Raw genomic sequence first — 16,123 nt, 5'->3', positions numbered from 1 at the left:
AAAATCGAGAGTGAGCTAGCGAGAGACAGCGCGCGCGCGTGCGTGTGTGTGTGTGTGTGTGTGTGTGTGTGTGTGTGTGGGGGGGGTCCCTCCTCTGCAGTTTGCAGATTGTTATGTTTCAGACTCTCGCTGGATAGAGCGAGAGCCACAGATAGCGCGCCCGATTCTCAGCCTTACTTACCGAAAAGCCTTTCTGTCCAACCGCCACCTCCCTTTCCCACTAACGTATTCTCTATACCCCCGGAAACGCTGGACATTTTTCCTCCCTCCTTATAGTTTTCTCTTCGGCTTTCATTCAGTCGCAATCTGAACAACTGGTTTACGCACTGCTGCTGATTTGGATTGGTCTGACACACGAGGGGCCGTGGATGAGCTGCTTTCGCCAAAACCGGAGATGGAAGTGCTGATCATATGTATTTCGTTGTGGATATTGCAATGCAATTCAGTGGCCAGCGCGGACTCTATCATTCACATCGGTAAGGAGCTTGTGCAGGGGAGAAGGGATGCACACGCGGACGTGTGGTATAAACCCCTTCGGGGCTTCGAATAAAACAGTGCAGTCTTTTGTTGTTGAAATTAAAGACACATTTAGGAAGGCATAAGGGTGACAGATATGCATCTTGAATGTGTTAGTAAGTAGCCTGTATGAAGAGCGAGTTTGAACTAAAGACCTTATACGCTTGATCTGTTGTTCTGGTCAGTAACGTTGTCATGAGTGGAGCTGTGAAAATTGTACAATATCTTAATTTGAATTCTAAACCATGCAGTCATTGTCAGATCAATTTGTCAGTTTACATTGCGTAGTATACAGAATATCATATGAATGGCTTTGCAAACGCTTGATTGAAAGTCCCTGGAAAAGTGCACCGCTAATGTGTATTTTCATAAATCATGAGAATAATTACAATATTACAAATATATTGTTATTCACACGACAAAACCTAACTAATTTGCTTAGATCAGAGGAACTAACACAACGTGGGTTTTTAAAGGTTTGCCTATCCCTTCTCCTCCCGGTCCCCATCTATAGCTTGAACTTTGAATTGAACGTGAGCGAAATGTTAATACAAGCCTGTGAAGGAAATACATGACAAAGGGACAAATACTAAACCAACAGTAGAATAGATTCCAGTGTAATCTGTTTGGTGAATTTGGGTGGGTAAGACTTCAGATTTGTCCAATTTATTTTATCTGACATGATTTTTTTTTTTACTGAAACAACTAACATCGGTGGTGGAGGAGAAGATGGTGGGGGGAAGGGAGGGGTCAATATGAATGACTTGATTATTGTATTTCTGAATAATGCCACTGGCATTTGTTTAATGCCATTTGTTTGACCAAAGACAACTAATACACACACACGCACACGCACACGCACACACACACACACACACACACACCTTAGCAGAGGAACATTCGTTTTTTAAATTTTCCATTAAAACCTTTGCATACCAATGGTGATGCAGTGACTAGTTGATTGCTTGAAATAAAGCCACCAAGCACGACAACAGTTGAAGCATTTGACATTTGAGAGTTCTGCAGTACTTAGACATGTAGGTTATTTGTCTTGGACACTATCAAGCTTCAGAGGCAGCATTGCGTGGGTTTATAATTAAACATGTATTGGATACATTATCATCGATGGCATTTGCACTTTTGTCTGCCTAACCCAGATATAAATAACAACCGCATATAGCTAACAAAGCCGGTCTAAAGCAAGTTGGAATAGTTGTAATGTAGCCATTGCACTTTTGTCATCCCCACCACCCTCTCTACCCCGAAACCAGGGCTTTTACCTGGATTTTGCTATTCTAAGGTTTTCAAAACGTTCATTTAATGTCCGTTGAGGTTGTGATGCGTTTTTGGCACATTTTGTTCTATTGGAATCCAATGTATCGGTGATCTTGACAGAAAAAGCTTGCAGTGCAAAGCCAGTGAGTAGCATATCGAGCATGCTATTTCAAGCTTTAGCCTACCCTTGAGTAGCCTAGGCTACGCTAATCTTATCATGAACATGGTTAAAACAATTAATTATTTTTCTGATTAACTTCCTATTAAATATTGTCTTAATGAGTGAAGTTGAAGAGTGGTACACCATTACGTTCCAACACCATGAATGCTCATTTAAAAGGCTTGACGCATGAGGCATGAGGTTCAAATAGTCCTTTTCCATAGCCGGTCTCCGTGCCCAGTCTGCTGCTGCGCAAAAAGTCTGGATAGCCCTCAATACAAGACGGGTCGAACTTGGCAACTAAAAGACTGCCCACTATCGAATGTGGCAGTTTCATTCCGGTATATTTTTTTAGGGGGTTACTCCTCCTAGCTTTGAATGTAGGCTATTAATGTGAAATGGCTATGGCTATCCTACAGATAGCAGACAGTTTAGGGTTATTGTTATTGTGCGTAAAATGCTACCAATAGAGACAGTCAGTTGTGAACGACGTGAAATAACCACGTTTTCCATCTCATTAGCACTATATCCTTTAACTCTCCTATTCTTTGTTCTTCTCCTCCATTGTAGCTAAAAGAGGAGTGTGTTTCCTAAACAGGAGAGGAATAGGTCTGTCTCATAAATTGGACACCTGACGTGAGGGATTTACGGGGTGATGAGACGCTGGTTATCTAGCCCTGCATTGGAAGGCGAGCTCGAACACCGCGAATCCAATCGGTTCTCAATGGCAAACGGAATGGGCAGATGCGACATTCTCATCCCCCGCTAAATAAGATGAACACACCAGTCAACCATCAAGCAGGCTATTCGCTCAAAACACCTGCACACCTGCAAAATACGATACATCCTAATCTACTTTATCGTATAGCATCTGAAAGCTGTTTACAATAATGAACTTCAAATGACTGATAATGTATCAACAAACAATTCCAGGTCATGAAACTTTAACGGATTTCATAGTGTAGTAGGTCTAGCATGGGCGAGGTTATATTGTGAAGCCCGGCCCATATCTAACTGAATCCGATGATGAGGGGGCAGAAATTGCCCCTAACTACTGATACAGGTCCAGTTTTTTTACAATGGTAAAAACAAGGATTAGATTTCGGTAATCTGGTCCAAGATACAGTATTTCGTTAACGTACATATTCTAAGAGGAGCTGGAGCTGAGAGTTTGTTTATATGGGTCGAAAACATGGTACAACATTCTTGCTCTCCATGGTGCTGAAATTTTGGGATCGCGTAACCACCATTGACGGGCAGGGAAAGTGAAAAGTCTTGATCTGGCATCCACCCATTCAATGATCTATGTGTGTGTACATCCGCCAACATTTCATTGTAATGCTAATTAAGCTTCACTGAAAACCTAAATCAGAAAAAGGCGATTTTACGTGTCATGTCACCCCTTTCTTTAACAAATTCGACCTTTTCAATAGTTTCTCTGAAACTCACCTCGTCCCCAGCCTCAGCCCCAGCCCCAGGCCCAGCCCCAGCCCCAGGCCCCAGCCCCAGCCCCAGCCCCAGGCTAATTAGGCTACACATAGGCAGAAGTGTCAGTTGAACGAGATTTCTCTGAAACTGAAATGCAATTGCCTCAGTAGTCTTAGAAAACGGACGTCTACACATATTGCAATGTTGAAAATGTCATATTTTCAACAGGTGCCATATTCGAGGAGAACGCAGTGAGGGATGACGAGGTTTTCCAGCTGGCGATCTCAGACCTCAGTCTCAACGACGACATTTTGCAGAGCGAGAAAATCACACATTCCATAAAACTTGTCGAGGTTAACAACCCCTTCCAGGCGGTCCAGGAAGGTAAGTGGGATGCCATTGAATTGTTTTAATGCATTGTTTTCCCTTTCCCCTTTCGCCATATTTGGTTAGTACTTTATAGTATCATAACCTACCTCGAGTGCAGTTTGTAGGCTAGTTAGTCATATTTTTAGGATGGGAATAGAGTCCTTTTAAGGGGAATATCTGTTCCTCTTTGATGCTCTTTAAGCCAAGGCTCCCCAAACTAGTCCAGCAGCAGTGTATTCTGTGGATAGAAAGCTAGGTGGAAGTATTGAGTCGAGCAGGACTCAATAGCAATTTTCGACATAATTGCCATCCAGTACGCAGAAACCCCTATAGACGTTCTGCTTTCAAAAAGGGCAGCCTCATTTGCTTGTCTTACTGTTGTATGGGTGATGATCATGATGATGGTAGATTTAGAAACGTTTTTTTTTTTTTACTGTACTGTTTCAGACTGTAATATCCATAACGGAAGGTGTAACATCTATAGTAGTCGTTTTTCCTCTTTGGTAGTAATGGAAGTTACAATCTTTTCAAAATAGTCCTTGTTTTGTTCAGCCAAGCATTGCCTTCGAAATGCCTATCCATGTTTTGACCTTAAGACTTACAAACTCACAGGCTTTAGCTAATATGTTCAGTCTCTCCAAAAAACGTGTCCATTTCATGTAATATCCTTAAGGGGCACAACACACAATCATAGGAATCATTTAAATTTCGTTTGTCCATTCTGAGACATTAAAGTTGTGATTTTGCATTCAAATGTAACATCCATAACACAGAAATCGCCCTGTAAATCTGTTTCTGGGTTGAAGAAGCTATGACCTTTGAAAAGACATCAGTCAGGGGAGAGTTACAACGGAGATGTGTCATTGCTCTATCACACCTAAACGCTGTATCCACAGTCCATTCACACGCTCATTTGTGTCAATCAAGCTACAGTTAAAGATGCACTCCAGGATCTTAGATGCACTCCAGGATTTATTTATTTGAATTTTATTTAACCTTTATTTAACTAGGCAAGTCAGTTAAAGAACAAATTCTTATTCACAATGATAGTCTACCTGGCCTACATATAGTACGAATTGGATTACTAACATATCATACGAAGTGCAAAATAAATGCAGGACATCACGTATCATACGAAATGGATGACACAGGACACCATTTGATGACGTAGTACACAAAAAACGAGGACCACTTTTGGCTCGTGAGTACCACTTTCAAAACGAATGGCTGAAATTATACAAAAGTTTGATAGTGCATCTTTAAACACCCACCCCTGAGAGTTGAGCAGGGGTCAATGCCCCTGTGAATTATCACAATCAGCATGTTTGACCTTTGCCTTGGGTTATGTTCAAAGCGTAGACCACCGGACGAATTCTGAGTACAGGGATGTTCTAGAATGACTTGTAAACCATGTCATCATTACTCGCCAGAGGTCTGTATAGGTCGCATACAGTACATGCACACTTATCTTGTTTTGGCAGCTGTTGATGTTGAATTGAAATCGAAACTCAGTCAGTGATCCTTCCGTGACCTTCCAGAGGAGGTCAATAGCAGCAAAGGACATGCTGCTCATTATTTGCATACATCTCTTTCAGCAAATCTATGTTAACTGCATGTAAGTATACGTGGCCTTTGCATACGAGTACACGAACAATGGCATATTTTTCCCATTTACTTTGGAGGCAGCCCGTTAATTGGTCACAGTTGAGTCCCTGGGCTTTTTCAATTAATGACAAAGGGACAGAGAAGATCAATATGGCACAGCCAGGGAGCGGCTCGATGACGTCCCACTCACCGCTGACCTTTTCCTCCACGCCAGATAGTCAGCCCTCTTTGGAGGATTATGGGTAATGAGGGAGGGATTCACACCGATCCGCTCTCAGAGAGCAATAGAAACAAAAGACGCCCAGGGGGCCATGGAGCTACTGATCTGATGCCTTTCTTGTGGAGAGGGAGGAGAGAGAGATCCCTGGCTGACTTAGAACACGACGCTCTGTTGCTTAGCTCCACCAGAGGCGTCATGCCCATAGGGAGCACAAGGGCACGTGCCCCCTCAGATTTGTCCTGTTTTATTTGAGATTTTTTCAGGTGTTCAACTAATTACTAAACAGATTTTCTTTTCAAACCCACGTTTTATCGAAAATATACTAAACAAAAATATAAACGCCATATGTCAATTGTTGGTCCCATGTTTCCTGAGCTGAAATAAAAGATCCCAGACATTTTCAATATGCATACGCACAAAAAGCTTATTTCTCTAAAATGTTGTTCACAAATTTGTTACATCCCTGTTAGTGAGCATTTTCCCTTTGCCAAGATAATCCATCCACCTGACAGGTGTGGCATATAAATAAGATGATTAAACAGCATGATCATTCCTTGTGCTGGGGACACTAAAAAGCCACTCTAAAATGTGCAGTTTTGTCACACAGCACAATGCCATAGATGTTTCAAGTTTTGATGGAGAGTGCAATTGGCATACTGACTGCAGGAATGTCCACCAGAGCTGTTGCCAGATAATTAAATGTTAATTTCTCTATCATAAGCTGCCTCCAACGTCATTTTAGAGAATTTGGCAGTATGTCGAACAGGTCTCAAAACCGCTGACAACGTGTAACCATGCCAGCCCAGGACCTCCACATCTGGCTTCTTCACCTGCGGGATGGTCTGAGATGAGCCACCCGAACAGCTGATGAACCTGTGGGTTTTCACAAGTGAAGAATTTCTGCACAAACTGTCAGAAACATCTTGGAGAAGGTGCACGTCGTCCTCACCAGAGTCTTGACCTGACTGCAGTTCGGCGTTGTAACCGACTTCAGTGGACAACTGCTCACCCTCAATGGCCACTGGCACGCTGGAGAAGGGTGCTCTTCATTGATTAATCCCGGTTTCAACTGTGGACAGTTTGTATGTGTCATGTGGGCGAGCGGTTTGCTGATGTCAACGTTCCTGGGGCTATGGAATGGGCAGGCATAAGCTACGAACAATGAACACAATTGCATTTTATCGATGGCAATTTACATGCACAGAGATGCCGTAACGAGATTCTGAGTCCCATTGTCGTGCCTTTCATCCGCTGCCATCACCTCATGTTTCAGCATGATAATGCATGGCCCAATAATGCAAGGATCTGTACACAATTCCTGGAAGCTGAAAATGTTCCAGTTCTTCCATGGCCTGCATACTCACCAGACATGTCACCCATTGAGCATGTTTGGGATGCCCTGGATTGATGTGTACGACAGCGTGTTCCAGCTCCCACCAATATCCAGCAACTTCACACAGCCATTAAGAGTAGTGGGACAACATTCCACAGGCCACAATCAACAACCTGTTCAACTCTATGCGAAGGAGATGTGTCGCGCTGCAAGAGGCAAATTGTGGTCACACCAGATACTGACTGGTTTTCTGATCCATGCCCCTACCTTTAAAAAAAAGTTATCTGTGACCAACAGATGCATATCTGTATTACCAGTCATGTGAAATCCATAGATTAGGGCCTAATGAATTTATTTCAATTGACTGATTTCCTTATATGAACTGTAACTCAGAAAGATCGACCACCAGCGGTATTTTGCGGAGGGGGCACACTGACTGGACCAGGCAAAGAGAGAGTGTAGAGTGACACACATAATGCTTGATTTGATTTAGCTGCCAGTGATGGGCAGGACACACAGGAAGTAGGTTTGTAAATTTGGTCAAGCTATGTAGCCTATTGATTCCTTCTTGATGAATACATGTTTTGTTTCTCTGTAATACTAGCCACCTATACATTTTATGAAGTTGGCTTTAGCTAGCCAGCTAGATGGGTTTCCAATCTCCCAACCTCATAACTAGCTACCTAGCCATTTCAGGCTATCAATCAAGTTTGTCTGTCTTAGCTGGCATGCCTGCTGGCAAGGTTGCTAGACTTTAAAAAAAAACAAGCAATTACTAAATGAACTGAATAACACTATCATTCCTTTCAATCTTTTACCTAGATTTTAGCAGAGATGCAAAGAAAGATATTTAGATGCTTTAAAAATAGAAACACCAGTCTGGAAGATACAGAGGCATGCTTATATATGCAGAAAAATACTTGGTTTGAACATAATCTGGCAACAGAATGAATATGTGTGCATTAATTATGACGCCATGATATGTGCCTGTAGTGGTGATGATGTGTGTCATTATCTCATTAACTGTGTTGGAATGTGGATGTAATATTCTAGGCATGTTAATGTACTATATATAGATGACACCCTCATTAAAATGACAATTATATACTGTACATATCATTTATTTTACATAGAATTAGGTATAATGATTATAGCTCCTGATTGCAGGAAAAATCTGTTTCAGGTGTTTGAAAAAGGCAAAATTCTCCAACCCCCTTCCCCCCATCCACACGTACTTCGTGACCCCTCTAAAATAGTAGATGTAAGACGCCCCTTCCTGTGCCCATTACGTTTTGTTCCCATACGAAAGGAGGTTAATAAGAAACCCTCTGCCCAGTGCTGTTTCCCTGTGTTTAATTTAACATTTTAGAGAAATATGATTGGTGGAGTTTTGTAGGAGTGAATAACCAATGCAAGTGAAGATACTGGAGGCACATATAGTCCTATGTGTTGTTCATGGTAAGTGTTAGGCAGTGTTTCATCCTTAATGATGTCCATATTGTGTTGCTTGAGGACAAGGGAAGCATGCGTTACCATACCCCTCCCGTTGCCCATGGTTACAGAATAATTCACAACACCAATGAAGACATTTCATAAAAGAGCAGAGAAACATGACATATGCATGTACCGACTTGCACGCGCACACACATTTGTTCATTGCAGTAAAGTTGATTTAGCTTGTTTGAAACACATCACATACAAGACAAAGCATTAGTGTTTCTTATGACAGTGGCAGCTCATTAATAATGGTGATTGTGCATTTAGGGAGGAGTTGTTTTTCATCCTTGGAACATGCAATTATTTTACAGCAAGCCTTTGATTTTATTCTATATAAAACTATTGTTTATAAGCATCAAGAATGACCTGAAAGTTTGTCTAATTACATTTCTCAATACCTATGAAATGTTTGGTCAAAAATAATTGCAATTAGAACCTCACACTCAGCATCCCCAACCACAAAACAATTTCTATAATCATAATAATAATAACTTATTAAACTTATGTTGCGCTTTTCATAATAGAAATCTCAACAAGCTTTATAATGGTTCGATATTTTTATTGACTCTGATGCTGAAGTGTCATTATTGGATATTTGCTCAACTTTTTCTTCTCGCTGTACACATTTGTAATGGATTTTTAAATTCAAACAAATTAGGCGTTTTCTTCATCATGACCAGCAGCTCCATTACCGCTGCTTTAGTGTTAAAACAATCATTTTACCCTGGCTTCCTCCGCTGAATTCATTATTGTTATAGTTCATGGAGACATTTTATTGTCTCCTCATTGTCAGAGCAGCATTCACTGGTTGGGTTCCATTATTTACCACATGAATATTCATCTCACTAGAAAACAAAACAGAAAACCCTTTTCTCTCCAGGCTTTAAGCGTTTAATTGATATGCCCTTTTTAGTGGCCATGCAGATGAGATGAGTGTTTATGAAGAACATTCACCTGTCTCTCCTGGAAGTGACCTATTCAGTTGGAGTTCAATGGATATGTACAATACAATCGATACGACTGATAAGGATACATCACAGAAGACTTAAGCCTACTCTTATTTTCACTGTGAAGGTAGAGAGACTCGCGTCTTCGATGTGCAACTTCTCCAATGGGACCAGAGATAAGTGTAACACTGGGATCACAAAGTGATGAGATTGATCTCCCTCTCTCCTCCTCCCTCTCCCTCACTCTCTTCCTCTCTGTTGTGTTTCTACAGTGAGCTCTGAGAATCACTCATGCCCAGCTGTCAGCCAGCTCCTACCCTGAACCCGCATCAGTCAGTGCTGGCTGGCAATGCGTGAAAGACGCCCATTTTATGACAGAGGAAACAATTGGGCAGAATTAATCATGGTGCCGCCCTGACTTTTTCTCCCGGACTGGTGCAATTTAGAAAGGAGATGCATAGCTGGAGTGGGGATAAACATCCAAAAGTACAAGCCCAATTCTGCCTCCACAAGATATACTGCCGTGGTTGCCTCTGAAAGTTCATCCATTAGCTGCGCACCATGCTTTAAACGGAGCCATCCGGGATAATTAATTTGTGGACTTTACTGCTCATATCCCGGCATTCTGATGCAAACACTGATTCAAATGCGTTCAGGCGGCCTGGCAAGCTGCTTGGGCTCGCTGCGGAGGCTTGTTGCGTGAGGACGGTTGTGTGTGTGTTTCTCCGTTACCTGATAAAATAACCTTCAGACACCTGGGAATCTAATGATGGCTCCCGCTGCTCGGTCCTTTGCAGACAAATTACCATCCTCTGTCCCACTGATGTGCCTGCCCACGGCACGCTTTGTTCATTCGCTTAACTTCTGTCTCGCTCCATTGCTCTCTCTCTGTGCTGATCTGCTCACATGATAGGCACCCATTGACTGCATGTCTGTTGGATACTGCCGACTAGGCCATCATATAGCACTTGCTATCAGCCGTAGGCAATCTCTCATGTTTTAGTATAGCAGAGATGAACTGAGATTGCCATTCAGTGCTATTGTACTTCCTGCTAAAGCATTGAGCCAGACTTGTAGGATTAACTTGCAACTTCTCAAGCAAGTAGGGTGAAGTGGATCAAGCAGGGAAGAAGCTGGTTCCCAATAAAGCATATAACATTTGAAAATGGAACTGAGCCAATTTACCGTGAGAGTTTTTCCCCTTTCGGCACCATGTAGCTAGTAGTGACGGAGGTGGAAGGAGAGGCGTTTTAAACCACTGCAGGGTTAAGGTCTGCCTGTAGTGATAACAGCTAGTCATTGAAACTGGAGTTATGAGAGCATGGGCCACCACTCTCCGAGAGAGGAAATGTCTATTATTGAGTGTACTTCACCTTGGCGCCAACCTGCCGCCCCACGCTGCTCTGCTCTCAGCCACTGCGGACCACAGTGTGGAAATGTGAAGGCCACTGTAGAGGGCCTCCGTTGGAAGAGCAGAGCGCTTGCTCAACGCCATCGTTGAGGGTTTGATTCACATCCGGGGACCAGTACGAAAAAGTAAGAAAATATATGCATTCACTATTGTAAGTCGCTCTGGATAAGAGCGTCTGCTAAATGATTCAAATCAAATTGTATTGGTCACATACACATATTTAGCAATATATTGCGTGTGTAGCGAAATGCTTGTGTTCCTATCTCCATCAGTACAGTAGTATCTAACAATTCACAACAATACACAAATCTAAAAGTAAAAGAAGTGAATTAAGAAATATATAAATATTAGGATTGATCAATGTCAGAGTGGCTTTGACTAAATACAGTAGAATAGAATACAGTATATACATATGAGATGAGTAAAGCAGTATGTAAACATTATTGAAGTGACTAGTGTTCCATTATTAAAGTGGCCAGTAATTCCATGTCTATGTATGTAGGGCAGCAACCTCTAAGGTGCAGGGTTGATGGCTATTTAACAGTCTGATGGCCTTGACATAGAAGCAGTTTTTCAGTCTCTCAGTCCCAGGTTTGATGCACCTGGAAGGATGATAGTGGGGTGAACAGGCCGTGGCTTGGGTGGTTGATTATATTTTTGGCCTTCCTGTGACATCAGGTGCTGTAGGTGTCCTGGAGGGCAAGCAGTGCGCCCTTGGTGATGCGTTGGGCAAACCGTACCCCCCTCTGGAGAGCGCTGCGGTTGTGGGCGGTGCAGTTTCCGTACTAGGCGCTGATACAGCCCGACAGGATGATCTCAATTGTGCATCTGTAAAAGTTTGAGAGTCTTAGGGGCCAAGCCAAATTTCTTCAGCCTCCGAAGGTTGAAGAGGCACTGTTGCGCCTTCTTCACCACACTGTCAGGCAAAAATCAGTTTTACCAAATTTTTGCTGATGATACAACAGTGGTAGGCTTGATCACCGACAACGATGAGATGGCCTATAGGGAGGAGGACAGAGAACTGGCAGTGTGGTGCAAGGACGACAACCTCTCCCTCAATGTGAGCAAGACAAAGGAGTTGATCGTGGAATACAGGAAAAGGCGGGCCGAACAGGCCCCCATTAACATCGACGGGGCTGTAGTGGAACGGGTCAAGAGTTTCAAGTTCCTTAGTGTCCACATCACCAACAAACTAACATGGTCCAAACATACCAAGGCAGTCGTGAAGAGGGCACGACAAAACCTTTTTCCCCTCAGGTGACTGAAAAGATTTGACATGGGTCCCCAGATCCCCAAAAGGTTCTACAGCTGCACCATCGAGAGCATCCTGACTGGCTGCATCACCACCTGGTATGGCAACTGCTCGGCATCTGACCGTAAGGCGCTACAGAGGGTAGTGCCAACGGCCCAGTACATCACTGGGGCTAAGCTTCCTGCCATCCAGGACCTCTACAATAGGCTGTGTCAGAGGAAAGCCCATAAAATTGTAAGAGACTCCAGTCACCCAAGTTATAAACTGTTTTCTCTGCTACCGCACGGCAAGCGGTACTGGAGTACCAAGTCTAGGACAAAAAGTCTCCTTAACAGCTTCTACCCCCAAGCCATAAGACTGCTGAACAATTAATCAAATGGCCACCGGACAATTTACATTGACTCCCCTTCCCTTTTGTACACTGCTGCTACTCGCTGTTTATTATCTATGCATAGTCACTACACCCCCACCTACATGTACAAATTACCTCAACTAACACTGACTCGGTACCGGTGCCCCCTGTATATAGCCTCGTTATTGTTATTCTTATTGTGTTACTTTTTATTATTACTTTTTATTTTAGTCTACATGGTAAATAATTTCTTAACTCTTCTTGAATTGCGGTGTTGGGTTAAGGGCTTGTAAGTAAGCATTTCACGGTAAAGTCTACACTTGTTGTATTCGGCGCATGTGACAAATAATAATAATATAGTTTGATTTGGTTTTGATTTGATTTGACTTTTGTCTGTGTGGGTGGACCAATTCAGATTGTCAGTGATGTGTACACCGAGGAACTTGAAGCTTTCCACCTTCTCCACTGTGGTCCCATCGATGTGGATAGGGGCGTGCTCCCTTTGCTGTTTCCTGAAGTCCACGATCAGCTCCTTCATTTTGTATCCATCATTTTGTTCATTTAATTTTCTTGGCACCACTCCACCAGGGCCCTCACCTCCTCCCTGTAGGTTGTCTCGTCAATGTTGGTAATCAGGCCTACTACTGTTGTGTCGTCTGCAAACTTGATGATTGAGTTGGAGGCGTGCATGGCCACGCAGTCATGGGTGAACAGGGAGTACAGGAGGGGGCTGAGCATACACCCTTGTGGGGACCATGTGTTGAGGATCACCGAAGTGGAGGTTTTGTTTCCTACCTTCACCACCTGGGGGTGGCCCATCAGGAAGTGTCAAGACCCAGTTGCACAGGGCGGGGTTCAGATCCAGGGCATCAAGCTTAATGATGAGCTTAGAGGGTACAATGGTGTTGAAGGCTGAGGTATAGTCAATGAACAGCATTCTGACTTAGCTATTCCTCTTGTCAAGATGGGATATGGTAGTGTGCAGTGCGGTGGCGATTGCATCATCTTTGGCTCTATTGGGGCGTTAAAGCAAGTTGACGTGGGTCTAGGGAGCCAGGTAAAGTGATATGATCCTTAACTAGCCTCTCAAAGCACTTCATGGTGACAGAAGTGATAGTCATTTAGTTCAGTTACCTTTGTTTTCTTGGGTACAGGAACAATGGTGGACATCTTGAAGCAAGTGGGGACAGCAGACTGGGACAGGGTGTCAAGCTTCGAAGAGTGATAGGTGTGGAGTCAGGCGCAGAGAGCAGAGGATTCGGAAAAAAACATTTATTCCGGAAACAATCACAGCGAAAGAGGGTGACGCCGAACACAGGCGTAAAACACTCCAAATAGTACAACACCGGTACACACGCTGAACATCGGAAAATAAATGAAATGACACTCGTGTACCAAAAAACAGCAAACAAGCCCGCACAAACACAGGCGGGCCAACTGAACTTAAATACCCCACCCAAAACCCCAAACAAGAAACCAATTAGACCAAACTAAACGAAAAGGGGAAAAAGGGATCGGTGGCAGCTAGTAGACCGGTGACGACGACCGCCGAGCGCCACCCGAACGGGAAGGGGAGCCACCTTCGGTGATAGTCGTGACACAGGGAGAGATTGAATATGTCCGTAAACACTCCAGCCAGCTGGTCTGCGCATGCTCTGAGGAAGCGTTTAGTGTGAAGCGTTTAGTGTATCCTCTCATGTAAATGAGAGGATACAGGAGCTCAATCTTGCCAGGAATTTATTTTTTTGCATGGATACAGAATGTGCCATGTTTGGAAAGTATCTCAGCACTTAAAGGAGTTGATGTGATTCTTCAGGGTTGTTATTATTTTCCCATTTAGGGCAGTTAAAACTCCTTCGGTATCGGTGTCCCTTCCACGGGACGGTTGAGCTAACGTAGGCTCATTAGCCTGAGGTTGTAAGTAACAAGAACATTTCCCAAGACATAGACTTGAGTATGTAATTTCAGCCGAAAATTGAAAAACAGGGGCGAACAATTAGCCTCGCAGTATATCCATATAATTGTATTAGCCAATATATTAGCACCTTTCATTCCCCAAGAAAAAATGTTTTTGCAGTAGTTCTTTACCAGAGTTGTTTATTATTAATCTAGCAGGTCCTGACTTCCAGAGATCTATAATTCGGTTGCGGAGTGGTAGCCTGCTGTAATCAGCAAAGTGGGGTCAGTTTTTACTTTCCTGCTTTATTCTTCCAGCTTCCCTTATGAAGCCCTCCCAATCGCCACCTCGTTAATTCGGCATCTAAAACTCCTATCATGTTTTATTAAATATTTCTAGTGGCTGTGGAATGGAACTACTATCCTGCCACCAGCAATTAATTAAAGGGAATAGGGAAGCAGCGGTAACACTCGGATGGAAGCAGTGAGGGATGAATGATGGATCAGGTAATGTAATATATTGTAGTTAAGACCGCTCTCGCTGTGTTGTTTTAACCACCAGACACCAGTGGCACGATTTAGTCTAAATCAACTGCTGTCAATGTTAATGTCCATCATAGCTGATAGATAGAAACGTTTAAACATCACACTTACCCATGTAAAAACACTTGTGTAAAGTACCCATTGCTCATTACTGATCATGCGGGTGCACTGTTAAGATTTTGAGTCATGACATAGCACAGCTGCCTGTCATCTAATACTGGGACATGTTGTAAATGTACTCTTTCCCTTTTATTTAGACAATGAAAATGTAGTCAAAAAGTTTACGGCACAGCCAAAAGCCATATGGCCAGCGTATTGTGATCTACTGTGATAGTGTATCGATATAGACTAGAGGGACCCACCTGTTGCAGTGTATAGCCTCTGCTAGTTGACATTTTCTACATTTTATGTGGCCTAAGGCTCTTCTCTAACCTGAATTCAGCAATGAGGAGAATTGACATCTTAAGCAGGATCATTTCCTGGAACAACTTGTCTCGGGGCTATAGATCCAAGCCCCACATAAATTTGACATATTTGGTATGGAAGTTATGTGGCTGAGATTGAAAGAGTTTCTGAAGTTGCAGTGATTTCCTGCGTGACTGTTTTCAAAGGGAGAAACACCATCGGGGCACATTTCATTACACTCTCTGATCTCTGCAAGCCATCTCAGTACAGATCGCAGATACGTTCTGAGGCTTTAAACTCGGCAATTACCTTTTTTTCGGACTCTTTTATGATGTTATTTCCCCTATTTTTATTGGGTTGTGGTTCGTTTGGACTGACAATGATGAAGAGATTTGGATTTAGATTAAACATGGATTAAGATTAAACATATTGGGGGTGGCAGGTAGCCTCGTGGTTAGAGCGTTGGGCCAGTAACCGAAATGTAACATTTTTACAAGGTAAAAATCTGTTTTTCTGCCCCTGAACAAGGCAGTTGTTCCCCGGTAGGCCATCATTGTAAATGAGAACTTGTTTTTAACTGACTTGCCAAGTTAATTAAATAAAGGTTAAATATAATTATTTAAAAAAAGACTGTTTCTTAATGTAGATCTAGTTATAACCTAACTAGAGCCTGAGCCACGTCACATGCTAAAGAAAAACTCCTTGTCCTAGTAACTCTGTCTTTGGCAGCTTTCACTCTACAGGTCCACAGGGGGAGAACAGCAGCGGCATTCTCCATGGTGATGCACCGGAACGCCCCTCTCTTCCCTCTCGTAACTCCTTTGACCTGTCAGACTCTTTACTCAGCCAAATACACCACGCTGCAGCATTACACTATTCAATCAGAATGACTCACCTTTGTGCCTTGGAGAGAA

At 43.0% G+C, this 16,123-nt stretch overlaps 1 protein-coding gene across 1 annotated transcript in view; it reads left to right on the top strand.

The window, feature by feature from the left end:
• Positions 1 to 394: 394 nt before the first annotated feature.
• Positions 395 to 16,123, top strand: part of grid1b (glutamate receptor, ionotropic, delta 1b) — a 433,446-nt gene continuing 417,717 nt past the window's right edge. The window contains exons 1-2 of the mRNA XM_038990328.1: positions 395 to 476; positions 3,608 to 3,763. Of these exons, the coding sequence (XP_038846256.1) occupies positions 395 to 476; positions 3,608 to 3,763 (238 nt within the window). The remainder of the gene's footprint in view (positions 477 to 3,607; positions 3,764 to 16,123) is intronic.

The sequence above is a fragment of the Salvelinus namaycush genome, chromosome 4, assembly GCF_016432855.1.
Source record: "Salvelinus namaycush isolate Seneca chromosome 4, SaNama_1.0, whole genome shotgun sequence".
NCBI lineage: Eukaryota > Metazoa > Chordata > Actinopteri > Salmoniformes > Salmonidae > Salvelinus > Salvelinus namaycush.
The sequence above is the reverse complement of the archived record's forward strand: the minus strand, read 5'-3'. Positions and strand labels throughout refer to the sequence as shown.